This window comes from Siphateles boraxobius, unplaced genomic scaffold (assembly GCF_051911475.1).
Source record: "Siphateles boraxobius isolate OS27281-9 unplaced genomic scaffold, OSU_SipBor_1 29, whole genome shotgun sequence".
NCBI lineage: Eukaryota > Metazoa > Chordata > Actinopteri > Cypriniformes > Leuciscidae > Siphateles > Siphateles boraxobius.
The window spans coordinates 13,184,684-13,211,118 of record NW_027508908.1 but is presented as its reverse complement, the minus strand read 5'-3'; the positions used below and the strand labels follow the sequence as shown (position 1 = coordinate 13,211,118).

Below are 26,435 nucleotides of genomic sequence, written 5' to 3'. Positions count from 1 at the left end.
AAATGTTTCTAGAGCACAAAATCAGCCTATTAAAATGATTTCTGAAGGATCATGTGACTCTGAAGACTGGAGTAATGATGCTGAAAATTCAGTGTTGCTATTCCAGGATTAAATTACATTTTAAAACATATTAAAATGGAAAACAGTTATTTTAAATTGCAATAACATTTCACAATATCACAGTTTTTACTGAATTTTTGAACACATAAAGAACATGGTGAGCATCCGAGACTTCATTCAAAACATTAAAACACTTACTAATTTATCTTTTCAAATGCTTATATCAAATAAATATCACTGTTTGTTGAGTACTCTTGTGTTTGTCATAGTGTTCCCTGTTGCCTTTCAGATAATGAAGTGTCAGATGTTTAATATTTTTAATCATTTTTGATGTCAAATATTTTTATTTTAACCTGGCATTTGCTTAGATCGTACTCCTCAACATTTTCCTCATACATAAAAGTTTATTAAAACTTGAACATTTTAAGCTGCTTACAGAGGCTTCCCTCTGTTTCTCTGTTTCTCTGTTCCTCTGTCTTTCTTTAGCTTTTAAAAACTCTGAAGAAAGTATTCAAGAGAAACAAGGCTGGCAGAATAACTCAGAGTGCAATCAATGCTTTGTGACAAAACCTTATCAATAATGCAACAGGAGCTATCTAATCTGCCTTTTACAATACACAAACTGGCACAGGAGGCAGAGGAGTGAAACGGGCTCAAAGAAAAAGACTGAAATACCCTTTGAAGGCAGAGAAAAAGAGAGCATTAGTGCTTTTGGAAGCCAAATGGTTTGTTAAAGAATGAGAGCTGGTTGGTCCAAATGCACACGGTGAAAGGTATACAGGAAGAAAACAGAAACGATGAGGTTCTCTTCCCGCAGGGGGGTCGCTCTCATCTTTTGGAACATTCCGCTTCAATGAACGTTTCAGCAGATGACAATGAAACCAAGAGCAGTGCAAATATGAACAAACATATGGCTGTGTGTGTGTGTATCTGTATGAGACTCTCTTGTTAATGGGTCATGGCACAGAAAGTGATTTTATGTATTATTCAAATTAAAAGTTGTATCATTTTATTTACTTGAGCTAATATGTAGCCTACTAACAATGGGCATTTGTATTCTTTATTAATGAAACAAATGTATTGCTCATTATTAGGAAATATTAATTAATGCATTAACTAATGTTAACTGATGGGACTTTATTGTAAAATGTTACCATTTATGTAGGTTTAGTAGATTTTTATATAAAACCACACTGTGCTACTGTACATTGTCCACATCACTCCTTTTTAACACCACTAACTGCCTATACAGTACATCCTACCATTGACAGAAAATTAGACACATTAATGATCATATAAAAGGTATTAGTTTAAAAAAAAAAGGTATTAGTTGTCGGATTCCCTCCCATTGTTAGTGACAGAATATTATAGGTATTTGGAAGTTGTATTATTAGGCATATAACACTTAAAAATAATGACATACCTCTGTATATTTTTGGTGGGTGTAGTGTGAGACTCTCTTGGTGTAGATGACACAATGATGCACGGTGTCCTACACTGTCTTTGGTCCAGTGCTGACATTAGCCTGTCCTTGTCTATTCAAGTTATTTGAGTTGGCACTGGCAGAACTGCTGCCACAAAAAGTCCCTAAATAAACAGACAGGTCTGACAAAGCGACAGTCTCTGTCTTTCTCTAATTCATTATGTATGCAGTATTTCCCCACTGAATAGTAATTATGAATAAACATCATAGACACAAAGACATACCACAGGAAACATCTTTTTGTTTTCTATTACATAGCTTTACATAATTAAATCCAAGTCTTCAAACCATGAAACTGTAATGGAAATGTCAGTTTTAATAATAACACACTTTTTAATCCTTCCAACAGTCAGTCTTTGTGAATTGTCAGTGTAGATTCATTCAAATCGTCTGTATAAATGCTAATTGCTTCTGTCTCGTCTCTCTATATCAAGTTCTGATTGATGAAGTGTTCTCTCTTTACCAATCCACATCAAAGTTAATATTTGCAGTAAAGTAGGGGAGAATTGTGCTAGCTGTCACACTTTTCACACCAGTGAATATTTCTCAGATAAAGTTAACTTTTTTTCTGATAGTCCATTTTAGACATTCTATTAACTACAAGTAGCTAACTTTCATTAATTTGCAACTACATGTCAACTAACTCTAATATATTAGACTGATATTCGAGCCCGTTCTCATCCTTTGGCGGCATATGTGACGCCATATGACAAAACGGCGAAATACTACGCACATGGCACCCTTTAGCGTGAATATAACACGCGAACCCAAGGCGTCATAAAGTTGACTGGCATCCTTTAGCGTGAATATGAGACGCAGACCCTACCCCACAAACCTACCCATCACAGTGCGTGTTATATTGACGATAAAGGGTGCCATGTGCGTAGTATTTCGCCGTTTTGTCATATGGCGTCACATATGACGCCAAAGGATGAGAATGCGTTAGATATTCTACTAACTATAATTAACTTTTCAAGTACGTCAACTTATTCTGCTAACCCTAACCATAACAGTCAAACCGTGACTGCTATAGTTAACATGTTTTTTTTTTTTTAAAGTTAATATTTATAAAGGCACATACAGTACTTTAAAAAGTCTGGGCTACAGAAAAAAAAAAGCTACCAAACATTTTTATGGTGTTTGCTCAGGGGAAAAATGCACATGCTGACCTTTTGTGACAACATGGACCAATGGCAGTTGTCACACTGTATTTAAAATTCTTACATAAGCTTTTCAGAAATGTTTTGAGTAAAAATGTATACATATACGAAAATAACTCTTGTAATGTACCTTTATTATACAGTTGACCCTTGCCTAAATGTATGCTGTTTTTTTTTTTTTTTTTTTTTTTTTTACCCAATAACTTTAGCCAAAAAAATTATTTTAGCTTACTATTCAGTTGAAACCAACATGTGCATAAAAAGTATTTGGATAATTTAACTTTTTCTCAAAACCTTATACTGAAATATAGCTCTTGTGACAACTTCCCCGTGTGACAGCTAACCTCTGTGACCCTTATTTGAGTTCCTAAAGCTATTGAGAAATCAGATTAGTCATCCGTGAAGCCACCAAGTCAGAAACTGTGAGAATATTCTACGTCCTATAAAACAGGGTACGACAGAAAGACTCTGGGATATTAAACAGGCATTTTTGATCCTTTATGTTCTTGAAGAAAACAACACATTCTAATCCGTTAACCCAGAGGCACATAATGACTACTGTAGTTTGAAGCAGAGGCATGCAAACCTTTGCTAAGTGGTGTAGGGTATGAACACAACACTGTACTGTGCCATATTCCATTATCCTCTCTGAGGATAGACGGACACTGTAATATCTGTCTGTACTCATTCACAGTGTGTGAATGCCTGAGCGTATGCGTGCTGGGGGCCGTTTTTTGATTGTAGTTGTTGATGTATGTGTGTTGTCATCTGTGGCAATGTGGTGAGGACTTTATGTTTTGATGTGTTTGAGTATATGCTACGTGGCTTTGGGAGTTTGCATGTAAATTATTTTTTCTTTTTCTTTTAGAAAGTTGTGGAAAGTACAATGTATTGTATTAACCGGTATTATATTCATGCATGTTTTCAAACACATAGAAGCCATTTGGTTATCAAAATATTAGGTTGTTTAATATATATATATATATATATATATATATATATATATATATATATATATATATATATATATATATATATATATATATTATTTCTTATTTCTTATATGTGACCCTGGACCACAAAACCAGTCACAAGGGTCTTTTTTTTTAATTGAGATTTATACTGCGATATATACTGAAAAAATAAGTTTTCCGTTGATGTATTGTTGATAGGACAATATTTGGCAGGGATAAAACTATTTGAAAATCTGAGGGTGCAAAAAAATTGAAACATTGAGAAAATCGCCTTTAAAGTTGCTCATTTATGTTCACAATTTTGCTGAATCCACTCACACAAATATATTTTTTTTACATATTTACGATAGGAAATTTACAAAATATCTTCATGGAACATGATTTTTACTTAAACCTAAGGATCTTTGGCATAAAAGAAAAATCGATAATTTTGACCCATACAATGTATTGTTGGCTATTGGCTATTTTGTGATCCAGGGTCACATATATTCAATAACAGTTTCATTTGTACTATGCTTTATAGTTTTAACCCATAAAAATCTGATTAAATTTCAGGAATGTGAAAGTTATTAATGTATAAGGATGGTAGAGTGGAGTAGACTGGAGTTTAATCAGGCTAATTTTGAAAATTTTCAACTGTTGTTTCACATGAAACTGTTACTGCCACACAGCTGGTGTTGATGGATAATGTATCAAAATATCCCCCATTAAATTATCTGAATTTTGAAGAAGATCTTAATGAGTTATATGCTGAGATGTAGTTTTTTTTTTCATGTAAGTGTTTCAATTCAAATAGATCAAAGAAAAGAATTATCAAAGAAAATGACAAATAATGTGCTCCTATGCTAGGATACACATCACTATTAACACATTAATAAGACTGAACAGGATTTCATCAACCGTGAAAATCAGAAAGAGTCAAAGAGAAGTCTACATATGCTACGTGGCTTTGGGAGTTTGCATGTAAATTATTTTTCCTTTTTCTTTTTCTTTTAGAAAGTTGTGGAAAGTACAATGTATTGTATTTACCGGTATTATATTCATACATGTTTTCAAACACATAGAAGCCATTTGGTTATCAAAATATTAGGTTGTTTAATATATAAATCACAATAGGCCTATATATATATATATATATATATATATATATATATATATATATATATATATATTATTTCTTATATTTGACCCTGGACCACAAAACCAGTCACCTTTCTATTTTATTAATAACTACTGACAAAATATATATTTTTTTTACAAAAATAACACGACACCAGCATTAATAAACACCTAATGGAGAAGATTATGTCAAAAACTCAATTTCAACCAAAAGTGGAGATAGAACCGTATAATTCTAAGCTCACGAAATGTGCTCCTATGCTAGGATACACATCACTATTAACACATTAATAAGACTGAACAAGATTTCATCAACTGTGAAAATCAGAAAGAGTCAAAGAGAAGTCTACAGAGTCTGAAAATTAAATCTTCGCACAAAGATCTTGATTAAGATATAAGCACACTGAGAACACTACTTCTGAGCACCTTGCTGGCAATGCACCTGTTGTGGAATGATTCTGAGCCATTGTTGATTAATATAAAAAATAAATGATCCATAGACTATCCATAGTCTTTGCCCTCTCTGAAGATCAGTCTTATTGGTGAGTAGATCTTGCAAAAAGTTATGCTCAACGTTTTGCATAACGCATTCTAAAGTAAGACATGGTAGCAAGAATTAATATTTCTTGTACACTGTAATTAATTCTGAGTGGTGGAATGAGGCGAATCCAGCTTTTCTTTGAAAACAACTTCCTCTGAGATGGCTATAAGTAAAAACTCTCCCTCAGGGTGCACAGAATGGCAGCCAATACAAAGGCAGCACAGACACTGCAAGTGCCAACGTATCAATAATGCAAGACTTTATGCTAGCGTGACCCCAAAGATCGTAGACAAATGAAACATTAAAAATTCATAGCATCATCAGCTACAAGAATTGTGAGGATTCAGTCCAGTTCAAAGGGACCCAGAAAACCAATTTCATATTTTGAAGCTAAGTGAAAGACTAGACAGAAAGGGTTTATGGAAAAAAGTGTAAGTAAAACAAAGTAAAAACAATCACCTAAACTAAGAGATATTTGATGGGCTTAAATGAATATCATTTGGGACTCATAAGAAGTTCCACAGGGGTGTAGTAAAAGGAGTACAAAAATAAATTACCATAAAATTAAACTGTTTTAAAAAATCCATTTACTCATTTCAAATTCAAATCAATTAATTATTTCAAAGGAAGAGACTATTATGAAACAAATATCTATGTCCTTTTCTTTACATTGCATCATTTAATATTTTTTTATGTTTCCTTTAACATTTTCGAATTTCTAATATTAATGCACAAAACCGTCATTAACATGTTTTCTAATAGCAACATTTAGAATTATAGAAATAATTAAAAGTATTTTACGTCAGAATAACAATACTTTTCATTAGGATCCTGAGCTCTAAGTTACTCTATCTGTGAAAATGACAAGATATCACCTGTTACACTGAGAACAAGCTGCCTAAAATAGCCATTATGAATGCGGTGGTGACGAGATATATTCATAACAGTATAGCTAGTATCTTGTAAAAGATTCACATACAGCAAAAAAAATAAAATAATAATAATAAATAAATAAAATAGTGTTCATATGGCTCTGTCTGGCACTGTCTCCAAAATCATATTTATACTTCAAGGATGCCTCTGCATTGTTGCTCTGTAAGGGTGAAAGTGCACATTTTATGACTGTTGATACTTTTATCTTCCATAGCACGTGACGTTCAGCTAAACAGGGAGTATTTGAGTGATGCCGAATCCCAAGACAAAACTGTAAAAAAAAAAAAAAAAAATACTATCTTTACTCTCTCCTCCACCAGGGAAAATATTTGCTCTTACCTCAACATAATTCCTATTTCCCACGCAATGAATCCCCAGGCGGCCACAGAACGCAGCCTTTTCCGAGTCATCTCAAGACTTGATCGGCATAGACATGCAGTCCTCTGTGAATGCCTGTGCTCTCTTCAGCACTTCTGGCTTCTTGACTTCAGGACGCTGGACAGCGCTCCAGCGGTACTTCCTTCACTCCTATGCACTGTAGGCTCCTTGCGCACGGCAATCGCAGAGGAATCCCTCATAATCTTATAAAGCTAAACAGCATATATACTTCCCTCGTATCGGCACTGGAAGAGATGGAGTGCTGTTTAAAATCGTATTCAGACATCTCTGAGCAGAGACCGCCCCACACAGCGCGCTTGACTGACAGTGCGCTTCTCCACTCTCACCGCACACATGCATGCGCGACGCTTACTTACAATTAGAGAGAACTGAATTTGAATACTTCCCCTTACTCGTACCCGCCCTTTGACTATGAGAGCTGCTCACGTGATTAATATCCCAGCATCGAGTATAACAGGATACCTGATTATAGCATTATTGTCGTTAATAGTACTATATTTATATTTTTAATACAGTGATATATTTTTATATTAATAAAATTGTAAAATATATTTGATGTAATAATTGTATATGCATGTGTATGTATATACTCAACGAATTAATTAATTAACATGTCCATTCATTCATTCATTCATTCATTCATTCATTCATTCATTCATTCATTCATTCATTCATTCATTCATCCCTTTTCTATGAGGATTCCCCTTTGGCCAATCTCCATCAATGTGATTCCAACTTGCTTTATTATCAAAGATGCAAATTTTATGGACATAGTGTTTATTAAAAAGACTGGAAGTTATGTGTCCAGGTCAGGAGATATGTCAGTTGGGGATGACTGACTTATATTCAACCCTGTTAAAATGAGCAGATGATTACAGAAAAATAGATATTCGTAGAAATATCAGCATTAATTCTCTTTCTAATAAACACCTTACTGTGTCATGAGGATTAGTTAAAGAATTAGTTAACTTCAAATTGAAATTCTGTCATCATTTACTCACCTTCACGGTGTTTCAAACCTCAATGATTTCTTTCCACAAAAGAAGATATTTTGAAGAATGTCAGTAAGCAAACAGTTGATGTTTCCCATTGACTTCCATAGTAGGAAAAAAAATACTACAGTAGTCAATGGGGTACATCAACTGTTTGATTATTGACATTCTTCAGAATATCTTCTTTTGAGTTCAGCAGAAGAAAGAAATTCATGCAGGTTTGAAACAACTTGAGGGTGAGTAAATCATGACAGAATTTTCATTTTGAAGTGAACTAATCCTTTAAGCACATGGCAATGGCTAAATTAAGTATTTACCAGCACCGACCATGTTGTTGTTTTAAAGGCTGTTGCAACATTTACTAATTTAAAAAGAAAAAAAAAAACTTTAAAAAACACCTTTTCAATGGAAAAGACATATTTTTTTGAATGCTTGATTGCTGTCTTCAAAATAACATTTACAATGAAAAAAAAAGCCTTATAATGATATCGTAGCTCCAACTATTGATCTGTTTTTAATAAATGCGAACACATTTCAGGTGTAATTATGGCTAATATTCAGTATATCATGACATCATGTTATATTTAATATTTGTGGGTAATAATACACTCATTGCAAACTGACTGCATCAGTAAGCAATGTCAAAACTAAGTGCAATGTAACTCGTGAGTCATACATGATGGCACATGCTAGAACGCATGCTGATTCCCTCGGTGTCCTAAGCTGTATTTAGGTATAAAGGCCTAACGCACTGAGCTTATATTGCCTGTTTTTGATTTACCTATAAAATCATTGATGTGTTACAGTGAGTGACAGTATCTGGCATGGGCTGCCGTAGGCAGCATGTATGGCACAGCTGAGACCGGGTACATCTGCGCAGCATGTGTGTGCATGTGTGTGCCCACTCCTGTTTATTGTGCCACGTTGACCCTGTTCCCAGCTTTATGCCATTGCTCTGGAAATAGGTGATAAGCTCAAAAGCTCTTTGCTGCCAACATTTGGCATCAGGGAGCCTTGGTCTGCTTTTTCACTTTTCATTCATTCTCTTCTTTAAAAGTTACTTTTGTGTGCTTTAAAAGACAACAAAGACTTGAATATTATGTCCATTCTTATATATGTGTCCCCTGATGTTATCTGCTAACTCATTGGAAAAGCCTTATAATAAAAAGTGTTAGGCCTACCCTTATTATTTATGTGTCTAAACCAGTAGTTTCCACCATTAAATGGGACCTATTATGCACAATTCACTTTTATAAAGTGTTTGAACACTGATGTGTGTATGCAGTGTGTGAAAACAACCAGCCTATATTGGTAAAAATCCACTCACTCATTTCTTTTATAATTCCCATAAACCAAAAGTGATCTCTTCAAACTAGCTGATTCAGCTGGAGTTGTACAATGTTTGCGCCAAAGAGGCATTACAAGAGTTGTGTTTTGGGATGTACCAACATAAGAGTCTCCATAGACTTCCGCCATCGTAGTAAATTTATTACAAGGAAATGTCACAACAAATCTCTTATAGCTACATTTGCGGCAACCTTGGAAACCTTTGCCTCCTAGTGGGCCCCAGTTTAGAACCATTTCTTTAAACTTTTTCCCACAGTAGAACACATTAAAATGCATTACGAATATTATAGCTTTCCCCCTTCATATTCAACTGCATACTAGAGCATTTTTTAGCTATAGGTTTTGACCAAATTACTGGCTGGTGGGCCCGTTGCTTATTTGCAGCTGAAGTGTGATCAGGCAGGCGCTGTGTGTGGGTGGATGAAGGGCAGATGGATGGGAAGAGCACTGATAATGGCCTAATGTGTACTGTGTCAATTACAAAGGTCACTGTGTGCCCTCAGATATTTTCTGCCTTCGTTGAATGAACACTTCTGTCATGTAAAATAACTATTTGAGGTAGAGCTCTTTTGTAGACTAATCACTGTCGGCCTGAAAGTAGCATGTAGTGTTTGAGCACTCACCCAAGACACTCAAAAAAAGTTGTTTGCAAATTTGGTTCACAAAATGTGGTCCTGGACCACAAAACTAGTCACATGGGTCAATATTTTGAGATTGAGATGTATACATCATCTGAAAGTTGAATAAATAAGCTTTCCATTGATGTATGGTTTGTTAGGATATTACAATGTTTGGCTGAGATACAGTACAACTATTTGAAAATCTGAAATGAGGGTGCAAAAAAATCTAAACATTGAGAAAATCACCTTTAAAGTTGTACATTTATGTTCGCGATTTTGCTGCATTCACTCACAAAAATAAATGTTTTATATATTTATGCTAGGAAATTTACAAAATATCTTCATGGAACATGTTCTTTACTTAATATCCTAATGATTTTTGGCATAAAAGAAAAATCGATAATTTTGACCCATACAATTTATTGTTGGCTATTGCCGCAAATATACCTGTGCGACTTGTTACTGGTTTTATGATCCAGCCTCACACTTCTTTGTACAAAGGTATGCTCTGCTGCAGTTACAGTTTACGTTAAGGTTAGGTATTCTGTGCCCTACTAAAGGAAATTTCACACTTGTTTATCTTATGACATAGTAGTATTTTCCGCCTCTAGTATTTTTTGTCTGTCAGGATGTGCTACCCTGGTTGTATTTCAAAGAAGCACATTTTCTTAGACAAGCATGACAACTTTAACTCAGCTCATCTTGAAAACTTCATGTTGGGTGGCTTTAGGTCAGATTTCAGAACAAAGAAGGCAACAATCTAAACCTGTGACTGCAGCAATGCCTTTAATCAATGCAAGCAGTGCCAATCTCTACTTATTTTATATCAGAAAGTAACCAACAAGGATTTTAATTATGATGGCATTTCATGATATGCTGCATTCACAGAGTAGTTTCATCGCCAGCTTTGCCTTTAGCCTCCCCTTCTCTGAAACCTTCTGATTCATGCATAAATGAGTCTGCCTAATCAATACTATAATGATCAAACCTCATTATGCTTCACTTAACTAGTTTGTCTAAGAAAACATCAAGCAAAAGCATGGATAAAAAGATATTCACAATCAACAGACTCACTGAACAATAAGCAGTGTTGCATATTTCAACACCCGCTCTGTAGGTGCTCATCACATTATAATGCAAATGCTTTTACTCGGCAGCCAAAGATACACATGGCATTTACTGAATCAGTTCTATATGGAGAGATTATTGCACTCTATTGGCTGGGAAAAAGATGAATTGCTCAATTACTGCTGTGTGGGGAATAAATTTCAACACGGCACACTGCATAAGGGCCTTATTTGGAAGACATAGAGACTTGGGTGGACAGTTTAGTCTCAAAGGAAGGCCGTTGCCATAGAAAAGCTCTAATAACTTCTCATTATAAAAGTATCTATGAGTTAAAAAAAAAAGTAAGATCAAATCAGGATTGAACTTAGTTGTGAAATATTTTTTTATAAATATTTTAGTGAGGGATCTAGTACTTACTTTTATTATCTAGTATGATTGGAAGCTCAAACCTGCAAGAGCTATCACTCTCGTGTCCTTGTTTAAGAAGACGTAAAGATGTTGCTTAAGGAGACTGTCCCCCTTAATAAGTATACTATAAGTTACTTTGGTTCAATGCCATATTAAAACCCTTTGAGTGAATGCTAAATTAAGCATCTTCTCAGAGTTAATGGTTTAGTTATTTTCAGCCAATGGCCAGCACATCACTTTCCAAATGGGTCACAGCAGCAACGAAATGTTCCAATCTGTCTGGCGGATCAATCAAAAGGGACTTTAGCCATGACTGCAGTAATAGTTCTGAGCAGATCATTAGAAATGCACTCTGCTATGACACGTTTGGACGTTAACAAAGCCTTAGTAATCAGGATTGAAGAGAGCTGCGTTCTGACTCAATCTCAAAGCATTACTGCTTGAATGGTGACAAGTTCATGACGAAAGCTGTTAATCTTACATTTGTTTGGTCAATAGGAATATAGGTAAGATGCACACTGAACTACACACTACAAGCTTCAAAGCTTTGCTTTGAAATGTAACCCTATTAAATGTCATAAACTGATGCTAAAACTGGGAGAAATTCCAAAACGTGTGCTTTCACTACCAATATTTTTTTTCTCTTCCTTGAGAATTATTAAACTTTTGTGATGTTCTGCTTTCCTGTGTGGATTATCGGGCCTAACGGCACATAGAACATTTCCTTCCAGCTGAGAAAGTCTTTACGCTTCACTCAGCTGCCGGAGCTCCATTGAGGTTTGCGATGGTCACAGAATTCTTGAATAACATATGTCCAGGCAAGGCACTGACTCACTAAAACTATAAGGTAGTCCTAGTAGTGGAGATGCTGGATGGCAAATTAATGATGCAATACCCAGAGAGCAGCATTAAATGACATGTTTGATTCAGCTGTCTCCCACTGGATGCTGACCCCTTTATTCTCATGTAAATATTTCCCTGGATGCCATGGCTTTTCTAACACTCTGACACGGCCACAGTTTTAATGAGTTATAGATGACCACGTTCATGATCACCAGAATGCATACTGTATGTGGAACATGCAAGCAATTCTAATCATGCACAAACAACAAGGAATAAGAGAAATGTCAATCAAGCAACATCTGTTTCTCAAAGGGGAGGACTAAAATGGTGCAAAGTCTAACAAACAATAGTGGGATTTACTCAGTATGTACAAAATCACGTTTACCAAGTGCCTGTTTTTTTAAGGTACTAAGGACTGTATCTTATAATTCTATGATAAGAAAAAAGTATAATGTTTTAAATCCCTGCTGTTTGCTTTCAGTTAGAATATAGTTGGATTCATTGGAGTGCAGAGTCAGCAAAACACTTGATTACACACATTATGATGTCACAGAGTTTATTTCTGTATCTGTTTAATTCGGTGATGTGTGCATGTGAATATAGTTAGATACGGCATGGGACTGTGAGTACTATTATGTAATGTTATAAAAAAAAGGATAGCTGGAATGCCACAGAGCAGTCAGAAACACAAATATGTTCTTTTCTTACACTCCATCATGCTGCAGAGATAAATGCATTCATTACCAGCACCTCATGCATGTTATGGCCTGATATCAATTAACCACATTCATAATTCACACCAATGAAGATGCCTGATGGATATATAGAAGCATGAATGTGCTGACCTGTCAAACCCTATACAGAGCATCCCATAATGATCAAAGAGTTTCCACGTATCAATATCAAAGCTTTGAGTAAGAACTATATTTGAAGACCAACCTTCTGTCACACACTCATGCAGTTCAAAAATTGAATATGGAAATTATATTAGAATAGAGGCAATTCTTCGGTGAGTGGCTTTCAATTTAATAATGCATTTACAGCAGCACTAATCTCACCTCCCTACTATTGCTAATATGATATGTGACCCTGGATCATAAAACCAGTCATAAGTCGCACGGGCATATTTGTGGCAATAGCCAACAATTCATTGAATGGGTCAAAATTATCGATTTTTCTTTTATAGCAAACATCAGTTATTAAGTAAAGATCATGTTCCATGAAGATACTTTGTAAATCTCCTACCGTAAATGTATAAAACATTTATTTTGTGAATGCAGCAAAATCGAGAACATAAATGGACAACTATAAAGGTGATCTTCTCAATGTTTAGATTTTTTTGCACACTCAGATTCCAGATTTTCAAATCATTGTATCTCGGCCATATATAGTCAAATCCTAACAGACCATACATCAATGGAAAGCTTATTTAATCAGGTGATCAAATTTCAAATAATTAACCCTTGTGACTGGTTTTGTGGTCCAGGGTCACATATGATCTGATTATTTTTTTTCAATTGAAAGGATGGCTGTATTGCTCATGTAGGCTCTCATGTAAACTGACATGCACTGCTGCACACATGTGATGTCCAGATTAGAAGACAATCCACAAAAAAAAAAAAAAAAAATAATCCACACACACATACACTCCCATATTGCCCTGGCAAAAATAAAACTTCTATTTCACTATGATAAAAAATTATTGATAGGATTGAAGACCTGAAATGGTCAGCACACATTCCTGAAGTTAAGACAAACACAGATGAAGCAAAATAGTATCTGTTATCTTTGAGTACTGTTAAAACGAGCCAATGCACATTGAGAGCTTCACTGTTTCAGTTCGCTGAATTCAGTGTTCCCACGGTCATTCCCTGTGTGCTCCGGCACTGGTGACGGGTCCCATTTTCTAAAAAAACAACACGGGTGCTTTTGCGTCTTTTTTAAGATACCGGTCCATCCTTGCATTTCCGGGTGTGGTAGGGCTCTGTCCCCCTCTGATGGTCACGAGAGTTGTATCACGTATTTGGGCTTAAAGCACGCTGAGGCAGCTCTTGTGGATGAGTCATGCACCCACTGCGGGAATATGACCATCTCGGTGTAGAGGTCGAGACTCGCCTTTGTTCACGAAGGTGGAGTCCTCATCCCCAGGCACCGCTCTAGTGTTTCTTCTGGGCTACCTTCCCAGAAGAAGCCTGGAGTGCCGTCTGGTTTTTGTGACCTGAGGATTACAAAGATTAGCAAAGCCACGTGGATCCCTCACTCCTTTCTCAGACCGCCGGTGGAGCTCCTCGATGAGTGTGCTGGTCCCTCTGTGATGGACCGACCAGCCGTTTCATTCGGGGCCCCTCCAGAGGACAGGATGTCCATCACAGCATCGGATGGGGAGCCAGGCTCTGGAGATGACGACTTGGCTGCGTTGCCTCCCTCAGGGAGGCCAGCGTTGCCCGAGCCGGATCCAGAGATGGCAGCTTTGCTCAAAAAGGCCGCCGAGGTGGTAGGTCTCGAGTGAAACCCTCCACCGTATCCCGAACCGTCTCGGTTGGATGATTAGTTTCTCGGAGCGGGTTGGTCTGGTTCTCAGACTGCCGCTCTGGTACCTTTCTTTCCTGACGTGCATGAGGAGTTGAAAAGGGCGCAGACGACACCTTTCTCTGCTAGAAACCGAGTAGCTCTTCCCCCCTCACTACCCTTGATGGGGGAGCGGAGAAGGGTTACGAGGCTATCCCTCCAGTGGAGCGGTCTGTTACGATGCAACTGTGTCCAGCGACCGCTACCTCGTGGAAGGGGGATCCTCGTCTCCCCTCTAAGGCCTGTAAATTTTTGTCCATTCTGACGGGCAAGGCTTACAAAGCCTGTGGGCAAGCAGCTTCCTCTCTGCATGCCATGGCGTTGCTTCAGGTCCACCAGGCCCAGGCACTCATGAACATGCACGTGTGTAGCCCAAACCATGAGCGCATGGGTGAGCTCCGCACTGCAACCAACCTCGACCTCCATGGCACGAAGGTTGCAGCTCGCGCGGTCGGTCTGGTGATGTCCACCCTGGTACTCCAGGAGCATCTCTGGCTCAACCTGGCTGACATGAGAGAAGCGTACAAGGTTCGGTTCCTTGATTCTCCCATTTCACAGGTTGGGCTATTCGGTGATGCGGTAGAGAACTTTGCCCAGTAGTTTTCTGCCACCCAGAACAAGATGGAGGCCATCTGGCACATCCTGCCCCGGCGGCCTGCTGCAGCCTCCACCCGTCCACCGGTGGCAGATCCTCCGTCTGCTCATCGCCGAGGATGTCCGCCTGCAGCCGACTCCGCTCCTGCTGGACCTTCGCAGTTGCCTCCACCCAGGTCTCAGCGTGGAGCCAGCCATAGAAGGGCTGACCCTCCTGTTTCAGGCACTGCCAAGCCAGGTGGCAAGCGACAGCGAAAGCGTTCCTGAGCAGGCCACCCAGGGATGGAGGAATGCTCTTAGGAGATTTTTTTTGTTTTATGTGTGTGTCTGTTTCGCCGCTGGCTCCCAAAAAAAGCAGAAAAAAGCTAGCGGTACCCATATATTCAAAGAAAGAGCAATTTCTACATTCCTGGGCCCCAAGAGGGCTAGTCTGGCGGTGTGTGACCCTGGAAAGCCTTGCACCTTTCAAGCCTCCTCGTGTTCCCAGCCGGCAGTGAGATACGGTTCGAGGACCCGGTCATCTGCCTTATCACGCATCCCCTGCCGCTTAGTGGAGTCAGGTAAGTGTTGCACTGCACACTCCGACACCACTTCGGGCCTCTCGAGCTGTGTTCCTATCCTCCACCTCGCTGCCCACCTCGGGTACGTCTGTGGTTCCCTGGCCCTGGCCCGCTTGTGGAAGCCAATGTAAATTAGCTTCCGCAGCTACCGGTAGATGCAGCTACTTGGCTTCCTCCACATGAAGACCACTTCAGCGCTGACTTTTCGGACGAATCCCGAGGTGGCACACTCAATGTGAAAGCACCCTGGCCTGCCGCCAAACCCTCAGTCCGTAACAGACCTTTTGTTTCTCTGGGCCAACAGTCCCTAGAACGAGTGTCCAACAAAACCTGCCGAGGGGCCACGTACAAAGGGCATGCAGTAACGGAGGTCTGGGCGGCTCTCCGACTGCATTGGCATCCATTGCCTCGAGTTGCTTGCAGTTCACCTTGCTTTGAGACACCGCTACTCAGTGAGCATGTACTGGTCTGAAAAGACAACATGGCGACCATTGAGCTACGCTCCCCTCGCATGTTGCAACTCGCCCACAACTTCCTCCTTGGAGTCATAAGCTTCTGAGGTCACTTCATTCCACTTATTACTTCTGGCCTGCTCAATTGTGCCGTTGACAAGCCTCAAGACAGCCTCTAGCCCAGAGAGAGTCGAGACTCTGTCCCCTAGGCAGTCCAGCTGTTAGGGACTTGCTCAGATTTTCGGTCAACGAATTTTCGGAATTCGGGCCGGCTAACTCTCAAGATATTTGAGACCCGACCTGGATATGTGCCCAAGGTTCCTACTTCTCCTATAGGACCAGGTGGTGAGCCTGCAAGCACTGCCCCAGAGGAGGCAGACCCAGGCCTGGCTTTTCTCTGTCTGTCCTCTCCATTGCGGTTATACATGCTCAGAATGCAAAGCCTAGACCTCAGACCAGCTCTTGTCTGTTACTGAGACCAGCAGAGGCTGGCCCACTACATGTGGTTGCCTTCATCTTGGTGATTTCCCAAGAACCACGTGCCCCCCTGGTTTGTGAGCTCCTCCTAAGTGAGAGTATTGTTCCCTCCTAGGCGTTGACACAGAGTGCCTCACTGAACAGATGATAAATAGAGTGTCGATCCGCTGCTTCCCGTGGGCTCCCTTCACATGAAGCCAGTTACACTGTAAGCCCGGTTCAAAGTGTCGACTTGCTGTGCCATTCCCCTCCTATGGACTGGATACGTGTGCATTTCTTGCTCAGGTGAGTTCCCATTATTAGCCGAACCCTGTCAAGATCCTCCATACCCTTCGGCAACAGACGTGACGGAACGTCCGAAGCCAGGTCTATCACTCGTATGCACTGGTGAAATATGTGTTAGGCTGGGTCCATATGTTGTGATCCCTCCCGCGATCCCATATGTGTATTCTTCCTTGGTACGGCTCCCTGCGGCGAGCCCGTGTCTTTGACGTTACTGTCTGGTTGAATCTCCCCTCTGTCATAGGCTGGACCCACCCCAGTGACATTCCATATGTTGTACTGCCCTGTCATCCGCCCAGTCCATATGTGTATTCTCAACATGTTACCTCCCTTCGGGCAGGATTTGGCTTTCGCAGCGTATTCCTTTCCAATGAAAGAGAACGCTTTCCCAGTGGTCTTGTGGAACAGTAGTGAATTCCCTGGCCTAAGCCCTGTCCCATCTCCGCCGCAAATGAGCGGGGGGATCAGAGGGCTTTTGTCTAGGCACAGGAATGAGGCAGCACTAGTGGCTTTTTTTAATAGGGATCCCAATCAGTCGACACATCGACTACGTCAAACGTGAGTGACTGAAAGGGAACATCTCGGTTACGTATGTAACCCTCGTTCCCTGAAGGAGGGAGCGGAGACGTAGTCCCGTCGCCACTATTGCTGGACCACCGGTGACTCCGAGTTACGCTTGGCTCCTCAGCGGAAAACAACTAGTGCGTGCATCCACTTCCGTATTTATACCCGCGCTGCGGGGGCGGAGTGTGTGATGCATTTCACGCACGACAATGTGCAGTGGCTCGTTTTAACAGTACTCGAAGATGACAGGCTCCCTGGCGTGATCCCAAATCAGTCGACACGTCAACTGCGTCTCCGTTCCTTCCTTCAGGGAACGAGGGTTACATACGTACATTTAAAGTATCATTTAGAGGTTTCTGTATCCATTAATCATGTTGTTCCAAAAAATCCTACCATGAATAAGAAATGGCTTAGTCTAACATGATAAAGTACACATCTGCCCAGCTGACTAATGTTTGGGTTTTAAAGACTGCACATATTATTTTGAATTAGAAAAGGTGTCAAAAAAAATGAAGAAATTAAATAAACATGGATTCCCCGAGGCTATTTAATCCAAAAACAGGATGAAAGTTGAGTTCAAAATGTATTTTTTCACCAAATGAGATAATACAAAAAGAGCTAGAAATTAAATAGTCAAAAAGGGGAATATATTATCAGATGCCCATACAGATTTTTAGGAGAAAAAAAATAAACTACTTAAAAAGATACTAGATGAAAACACTGTCAGATTGCCCCACTATATTAGTATTTGTTCAGCCTTTTAGTTATTCTTCTTTGGGAAACAAGGAAACTTATAACTTTGGAAAGCTGGGTTATTTAGAGAAATAAATACATTTGTCTAAAAAGCTAATGTGAGGGTAAAAAAAAAATAAATCAGTTAAATAGATGTTACAGGTCTGCCAGGTTCCTGCGCTATTTCCCATCACACTCCTTTTTTCCCACCTGCACGTCATTCCTGATCACACACACCAGGACCTCATCATCACCCTCATCACTGCAACTACTAAAGCACATATTTCACCACAGTTCACTGTCTGGTCATGTTGGTTGGAAAGAGGACTTACTACGAGCTACCTGACTTCTCCAGCGATCTCCAAGTCTCCAGTGATCCTGCATCTCATTTCTCCACGTCCTCCATCAATCCACCACAATCCCTGTAAGAAGACACATTCCTTTCACTGCCAGCACACCACTCTCCAATCCAGCATTGCACTTCCTGCTCACCTGATTCCCTTTCACCAGCCCTGTTGTTGTCGTCAAACTTCCTATTTGTATTCATCTCTGTCGCCCGAGTCTCATTCCATAACAAAAGAATATTACTGATAAATATTCATGGTAATGTATACAATAAACACTACAGAAAGTATTCATTCATACAATTCTGAATTAATGATACATTAGTTGAGCTTACGTTGGAAAAGTAAAGATTTTTGGTTATTGCATTTGAATGAAATTATATTATACTGACATGATACAGAAATCATCACCATTACAAAACATACAATATAGCATTCTGTAACTTACCTCTACACATTGTTTTCGCAAAGGCCTGTGCGCATTGTCAACATTCAAAGTCCTGCTCATTGTCAACATTCATGATCTTGAAATTGTGCACAGCTGAATGATCTTCGCCTTGTAAACGCCTAATTAATGTCATTAACATAATGTCCACCAGTCAATTTCCACATCCTTTACTTGAGAATTGTGAGTGGCAAGAATTGCTTAGATTTAGTATACTCTCTGAAATAGCACTAAGCACTTTTTCATGTCAAATACCTGTTTTATAAATATGAACGGCATGGATTTTAGCGTACCTACATTCTATGACCAAATCTGTGCTTATGCACCTTTTATAAATGAGGCCCATTGCTTTGGTCACATAGGCAAATTTGTTCAGCTGTTTGTACATTTGCCCGAAGACGTATACTTAGGATCTTATAGGCATACAATGACTGACAAAAAAAAAAAAACAGACTGATTGGACTTGCCCTAATAAACATCACAATTGCAGTATTAATAACTGAAGCTCAAATGAGGTCCACCGAGGTTTGGAGCTCTATGTGACTCTCCATTGGAAATTAATGTTTTCCGCTCTGTCTCTTGTTTGTTGTAAACTGTGAAAAGGTTGTTTAAGAGGATTGTTTTCTCCCACAAATCTGGGACTGTGTGGGTTAAAATTAGTTAAATTTGTTTCAGGCATTAGCATAAACACATGCACATTGTAGACTCATTTCAAGCATACTTTATGTAAAACTCTTTAGCATACTCTCATGATTTCAAATACATTCTAACAGCCTTTACTAGATTATACTTTGGTGATGAAATATGCATAATCTGAAATGCTATTAACATGTTATGGATTCCTAGGCAGCATGTCAGAAGCTTCTGGATGAATAAAATAGTATTTGCTACACTACATGATAAAAAAGTGCAGATTTTTCTAAATGCAATGCAGATTCACACTGCATTAGAGCACAAGTTCACTTGCACCATATAGACAAAGGTGCCCCATATTTTAAACTATATATCCTCTTACCAAAACCCTTTACAAACCCAATCATGCACAACAATTGATAGGCAGAGAACATTTCTGATAAAGTTAAAATGCCTGTCAGACACACACACACTCTAATAAAGAGTAGAATAATAATTTATAAAAATAAAGCATTGATTCTGATCTGCAGAATTGCAGCTAGAGTGAAGATAACATAAAACTGTCAGAAAAGCCATTGCCATTGCCACAATGTAGGGGTATTTGTGATAAGATGTTGATATTAGCATGGTAAAATATTGTGTATACCGTAACTTTTGCTAAAAAATCTAGTTCCTGTTGTCACACAAATTATGCAAAAATAAAGGTGTCCTCTGTCTTCTAGCATCTTCCCTCATTTAGTCCATTCTGTTGTTGACAGTGACATGCCATGACTGACCTGCTGTATTCCCAAAGACTCTCCAATGTCCAGGCAATTGTCCTTGTCCTATCTGAAATTACACAACCCACTTCAAGCAGTAAGTGGATTTCATCACTGTGTAGCTTGAAGAGATGAGATCTGTAGGACCTGTTTGAGTCCCAGAGCTGTGTTAGAAATTCACAGTGCGTGAGCTTAGAATTATACAGTTCTATCTCCGTTTAGGGTAGTTCTGAGAAATTTGGCATCAACGTTTTTACATCCCTGCTGTTTTGTGAGATGGAACCTTTCTATTTTATTAATAACTACTGACAAAATATATATTTTTTACAAAAATAACACCACACCGGCATTAATAAACGCCTAATGGATAAGATTATGTCAAAAACTCAATTTCGACCAAAAGTGGAGATAGAACCGTATAATTCTAAGCTCACGGGAGATAAGGTGTGCTGTGCTTTTGCCATGCAGTTCGTGCAACATTTCTGCAAAAGTTTACAGGCATTGCTGCAAAATTGCTGTCCATCTATTTTGTACCTGTTTTTGAAGGCACAGCTCACACAGAAGTCTCTTTAAAAACTTTCTCTTTGTCAATGCAGTGAATCCCTGTTGCAAAATATAAGCAAATTGCATAGATTTCTATTGAAATGACTGGATTTAATTGAAAGTCCACTGAACAACAATAAATGTAACCGCACCTTTAGCCAAACACCAAGTCTCAGCGTCAGACATCACGCCCAGGATTCACTGGCTGAAACACTTCAGGATTTTCGAAGTCGTCATCTGATTGGTTTAATTCTACAGGATTTCCGGGAGATGTGTGTGATGTATGTTATCGTTTGCCTGAAAACAAAGCCACTGTGACACCAACCCTACACCATGTAAGAAGAAAGCCGTTGTGTTTACAAATGAGACAATGTGTGCTTATCATGATCAATTAAACACTTGAAGTATGTGAAATGTGTGAAGTTCACAGCATAGCCTCTTTAAAATACGTCCATGAAAGATGTAGATATCGACTTTTAATTTGCATGTGCCTAAACATGATGCTGAACAAAACAAACTGTGTTTGGTTGCTTTACATGTCAGACAGATGGCCTCTGGGTGGTCCTTGGCCAATGCAAGCTGCTATGGATTCCAGAACTCCTGCCGTAAATCTGAAGGTCTGGCTAACCTGAGACTACCACACACCTTATCCCCCATTCTTCCTCATTCTCTGCCTCCCCCCTCTCTTCAGAGATAGATCCAATTTTCTCAGGCTATTTTTCCTCTCAATTACCAGACTCCCAGCCATATGAAATAGTGATGGGTGAGGGGATGGTTTTTGGTGTCAGTTCCATGAGATTGTGAACTATCCAGACGTTCAACCAACCGTGGAGAGTTGTCTGCTACTAGACATGGAGGGGAGGAAAAGTTTTACTCTCTTTGTGGCTTCTATATTTAAGTTACAGAAATGTTATTTATTTAATCACAGTTTGGCATGATTGTTTGAACATGTATTATACAATAGACATAACTTTCACTGTTGTTTTAAGCAAATGGATTCCAAATTTTGCATTACATTTTGATGTTAATTTTGTGTTTAAATAATTAATGCACTTGTGACTGATGCTGGCAACTGCATATCAAAGACATTTTGCACTTTGTGTCAAGTTTCAACAGACTGAAAACCTTTTTTTAAAATATAAATAAAATATATTATAAAATATATATAAAAAATATACATATAAATAAAAACTTGAGCAGCTTAACTTTAACACTCACGCACGCTGATCACTTAAAGGGTTAGTTCACCCAAAATTGAAAATTCTGTCAGTATTTACTCACCCTCATGTTTTTCCAACCCCGTAAGACCTTCGTTCATCTTCGGAACACGAATTAAGATATTTTTGATGAAATCTGAGAGCTGGATCACTCCTCCATACTCCTCCATAGGCTTCTTGAGGGATTGAACTTGCCGGCCTCGAAAAGTTATTAAAGACATCGTTAAAATAGTCCAAGTGACTACAGTGGCTCAATCTTAAGTTTATCAAACGACGAGAATACTTTTTTGTGCGCAAAAAAAACAAAAATAAGACTTCAACTATTTATTTCAACTATTAATTTCCCTCTCTGTGGGCCTCGAGTCAGTTCACTAGTGTAAAAGCGTAGAGCTTCTGTTGTTGTACGTCACACGCATCACCCACATGACCAGCGTCGGCCAATAGTGAGCCTACGTGTGAGGTAGCTCTACGCCATTAAACTAAGTTAACTGACTAGAGGCCAACAGAGAAGGAAATGAATAGTTAAAATAAAGTTGTTATTTTTGTTTGTTTTTGCGCACAAAAAGTATTCTCATCGTATTTTAACGATGTCTGTAATAACTTTTCGAGGCCGGCAAGTTCAATCCCTCAAGAAGCCTATGGAGGAGTATGGAGGAGTGATCCAGCTCTCAGATTTCATCAAAAATATCTTAATTTGTGTTCTGAAGATGAACGAAGGTATTAAGGGGTTGGAACAACATGAGGGTGAGTAAATACTGACAGAATTTTCATTTTTGGGCGAACTATCCCTTTAATGTCATTGAATATATGTGTTTCTATATTTGCACTTTATTTATTGGAGATGTCAATAGACAAACCAAGGTGAAAATAAAACGCTGACTGCCTCTTTGGGAAGCCTGGCTGTGTAAAAATGGTCAATTCTCAATCAAGACTCAAGCACTGTTCATCCAGTTGCATCAATTACGAATGGCAGCTGCCATACCACGGTCGCCTGGTAAATGCCCAAAAAATAATTATAAATAACAAAATAATGAAAAAAATCTTTAAATTATTAAATTAGCCGTAATTGAAATTATTTAAATTATTAACACACTGCCATGGTCACCAGTCAAAGACCAGTCTCCAGCACTACAATTCCCAGAACCCCTTTCAGTCTCTGTCTGGCTAGTTTTCCTAGTTGTCCTTGTCTGTTCCTGAAGTGATCTGCCTGCAATACTTACCCATTGGACCAGTTAATGAGGTGTGTGCTGTCCAGTTCCCTTCTCCATTCCTGTAAGACAAAAAAGACTGTTACCATCAATGATGCAGCGGTGTCTCAGTCTGGCCCTGACCATCATCATTCTCCATATTCAAGATTGTGCACTTCTACTGACCTCTTCATCCTGTGATGTTCACCCTGTAATCCCTAATAAAGATTTTCTGGATTCACTTAACCTCTGTTTAATATTTCCTGACACAGGAAAATAATATATTGCACAATAGAATATTGTAATATTGATCTCAGAGAAGAAACTGTAATGAGATGTATGGTGTAGCACTTGTGTTTCATGTCATGCTTATATTAATTTTGATTTCATCATTTCTCCATGGCTAAATTTTCATTTTTGTTTCTTTACAAACCATACCGTATGCCTTCAGAACACTTGGAATATATGGTACAAGTTGCTTCGGATTATTTTAAGACACATTTGCATTGCCTTTTTAAAAAGCTTGAAGGTCACCATAATTTAAAATAAGGTAATACAGCTTTAGAACAGCATCAGGATGAGTAAATAATTACTGAAATTTGTATGTGAACTATTTCATAGACAGTCACCTAGAAATAAGTTGTGAAGGGGTAAACAAACTCCTAGCAGATGAAAGCCTTTGTTGCCAATAATTGTGACATGCCGAATTTTACAGGGGTGTTTATTTTATGATTATTTATGCTGTTCGTTAATGTTAAACTGCAGTTTTGTCTCTCTTTTGTCATTCTACACTTAATTGAATTAATAGGGTCATATGATATTGTTAGACTGGATGATTGTAGATTTGAAAATCATGCTTTTCCCCATTATTGTTGAATCACGGAAGCTACACCAGTTACTTTGCCAAGAGATCTCTTATTTATTATTACACATGATGGTCAGACATACGAGAGAAACAAGCCCGATCTCATGAAAGTGCGTATCTATACAACGAATGTTATTTCTCGTGCCATTTATACGCCAAAATTGGTTTTAGCGTGCATATGCTATGCAGTTTTCGCGTGCATATGATACGCACTTCATAGTGTGTAATACGCACGTACTCCCCACCCTAATCCTACCCAAGGGGTTTTCAGTGCGTAGCATATGCACGCTAAAATCATTTTTGCCATATAATTGGCACGAGAAATAACATTTGTGGTATAGATACGCACTTTCATGAGATTGTGTTGGAGAAACAGTCATAGAAGAATAAGGCTACATGAGAGGTGGTCTTCATTACAGATTTCTCGGTTACCCATTTCTCTATCCCCTCACCCCATCATGCCAGCTGTAATGGTTTCTCTGTATTTCTCCTTCCTCTCACCCCGTCATGCATTTATGTTTCTCTGGGGTGGTACAGTAAAGATTGAGCTTATATACACCACTGAGGGACTTACAACTTCCTTGTAAGATAGAAAAACATGTTGCTTATGTTTAAAAAGGAACGTATACCTCATTCTTACACATTGCATAATTCACTTTCCATATTAAGAAACTATCCCTCGGTGTATACATTCGTGGCACATTTGCATCAGTTGAAAAACATTCCTTTCCTTGTAAAGAACATGCCAACTGTATACATTTGAAGTACACATCAGTGGAACATGTTACATTGCACACATACTTATATAGAATATATATATATATATATATATATATATATATATATATATATATATAATAAAATATAGCTCATCCCATATCTCTCATAAGCACACATGTGCAAACATACTCTGACTTCACAAAATACATTATGAAATTATTATGAAAATGAATAAAGAAAATAATACAAAAAAACAACTGTGGTGAGCAGGACAAGGTCGAGGGACGTGAGAGAACGTCGCGAGGCCGGTGGCGTGATTAATGATGAACAACAACTATGAGACGCACCCGTCTCGTATCTCTCACGGAGGTGCGGAAGCATAAAAGGAGCGACGACTGAAGATTGAGAGAGGACAGGCCTGAACTTGTGTTGTGTTTGTTTTGTTATGTGACAGCAGTCATCCGTGAGGGGTTTCTGTCTTTTACTTTTACTTTCATTTTGTATTTGTTTTATTTTATGTCATTAAAATGTGTGTGAATATTCGCCGGTTCCCACCTCCTTCTTCCCATAACATCTAACCTTGTTACAATAACATTAAACAAAAAGATTTTAGTCTTCGCTGATGTCATCTGAACTTTTAGTAAATTGACGCCTCTGTGATCATAATGTGCGATTGAAATCGAACAGACCCAGCTTGTGTTCGTTCTTTTAAATCATCATCTTCTGTGTATTCGGAGGAGCTCACCATAAGCTGCTTAGTGATATTTGACTTTTTTTCACCAATCTCTTTAGCGTTCTGACATATTGCTGTGCCATTTCTTCCTGAACAGATTGCTCCTGAACGGAATTGCTCATGAGCGCTGTGTGAAAAAGGGAAACATCTTGGCTCATGCAGGCATCTGTGCAAGAAACAATAGCTTTTGTCAGCCCGCTGAAACAAGATTAGCAACCAACTGTGCCCTCTGAGGCTTCAAAGAGAAACAGTTAAAGAAAAAAACAGATAGGTGAGAGATTGCAGGCGGTTGTTTATGGAAAAATCTACTAATGATAATAAAGCCATGCAGATGGCTAAACTTTGAGGAAAAGCTTGAAAAATGAATCACTGTGCTCTTGGAGTTCTGTCATGCTAAGGAAGGCTAAAAAGGATTTAGAAAAAAATACTTGCAGAAGACCAATAAATGCTGGTGCTTTGCCACTAGGGGACAAAACCACCAAAATGGACTGTCTCTCAGTAGCCAGTTACCTGGGGGTCATCGCAGCCTTCTAAATCTGTCAGGGCAATTTACTGCCCCGTCTGATCACCAGCATCTGCCGCCCAACTCATTATGGCTCCCACCAGTAGCTCAATCAATCTCCACCCCACCTAGATACAGATCAGCTGGGCTTTAGGAGAAAATGGGAGTGGGTTGTGAAATCACTGAGGTAAATGGAGCACAGAGAGCAGTAATTGAAAGTTTAGAGATCTTTCATGCCATAATGCCAGTGAAAAGGGTTTTAATGTGATTTCACAGGTTATGCATGCAATGAAGATCCACCCGACAGTCCTT

The 26,435-nt window shown here is 38.8% G+C and overlaps 1 protein-coding gene across 2 annotated transcripts in view; it reads right to left on the bottom strand.

The window, feature by feature from the left end:
• glra3 (glycine receptor, alpha 3) overlaps positions 1-6,938 on the bottom strand; it is a 76,936-nt gene extending 69,998 nt beyond the window's left edge. The window contains exon 1 of one of the 2 annotated variants that reach the window (XM_077246670.1): positions 6,610-6,938. In XM_077246670.1, coding sequence (XP_077102785.1) covers positions 6,610-6,680 — 71 coding nt within the window. In that variant the 5' untranslated portion in view covers positions 6,681-6,938. The remainder of the gene's footprint in view (positions 1-6,609) is intronic. The other variant, XM_077246671.1, reaches the window with a different exon arrangement.
• Between the last annotated feature and the right edge of the window lie 19,497 nt (positions 6,939-26,435).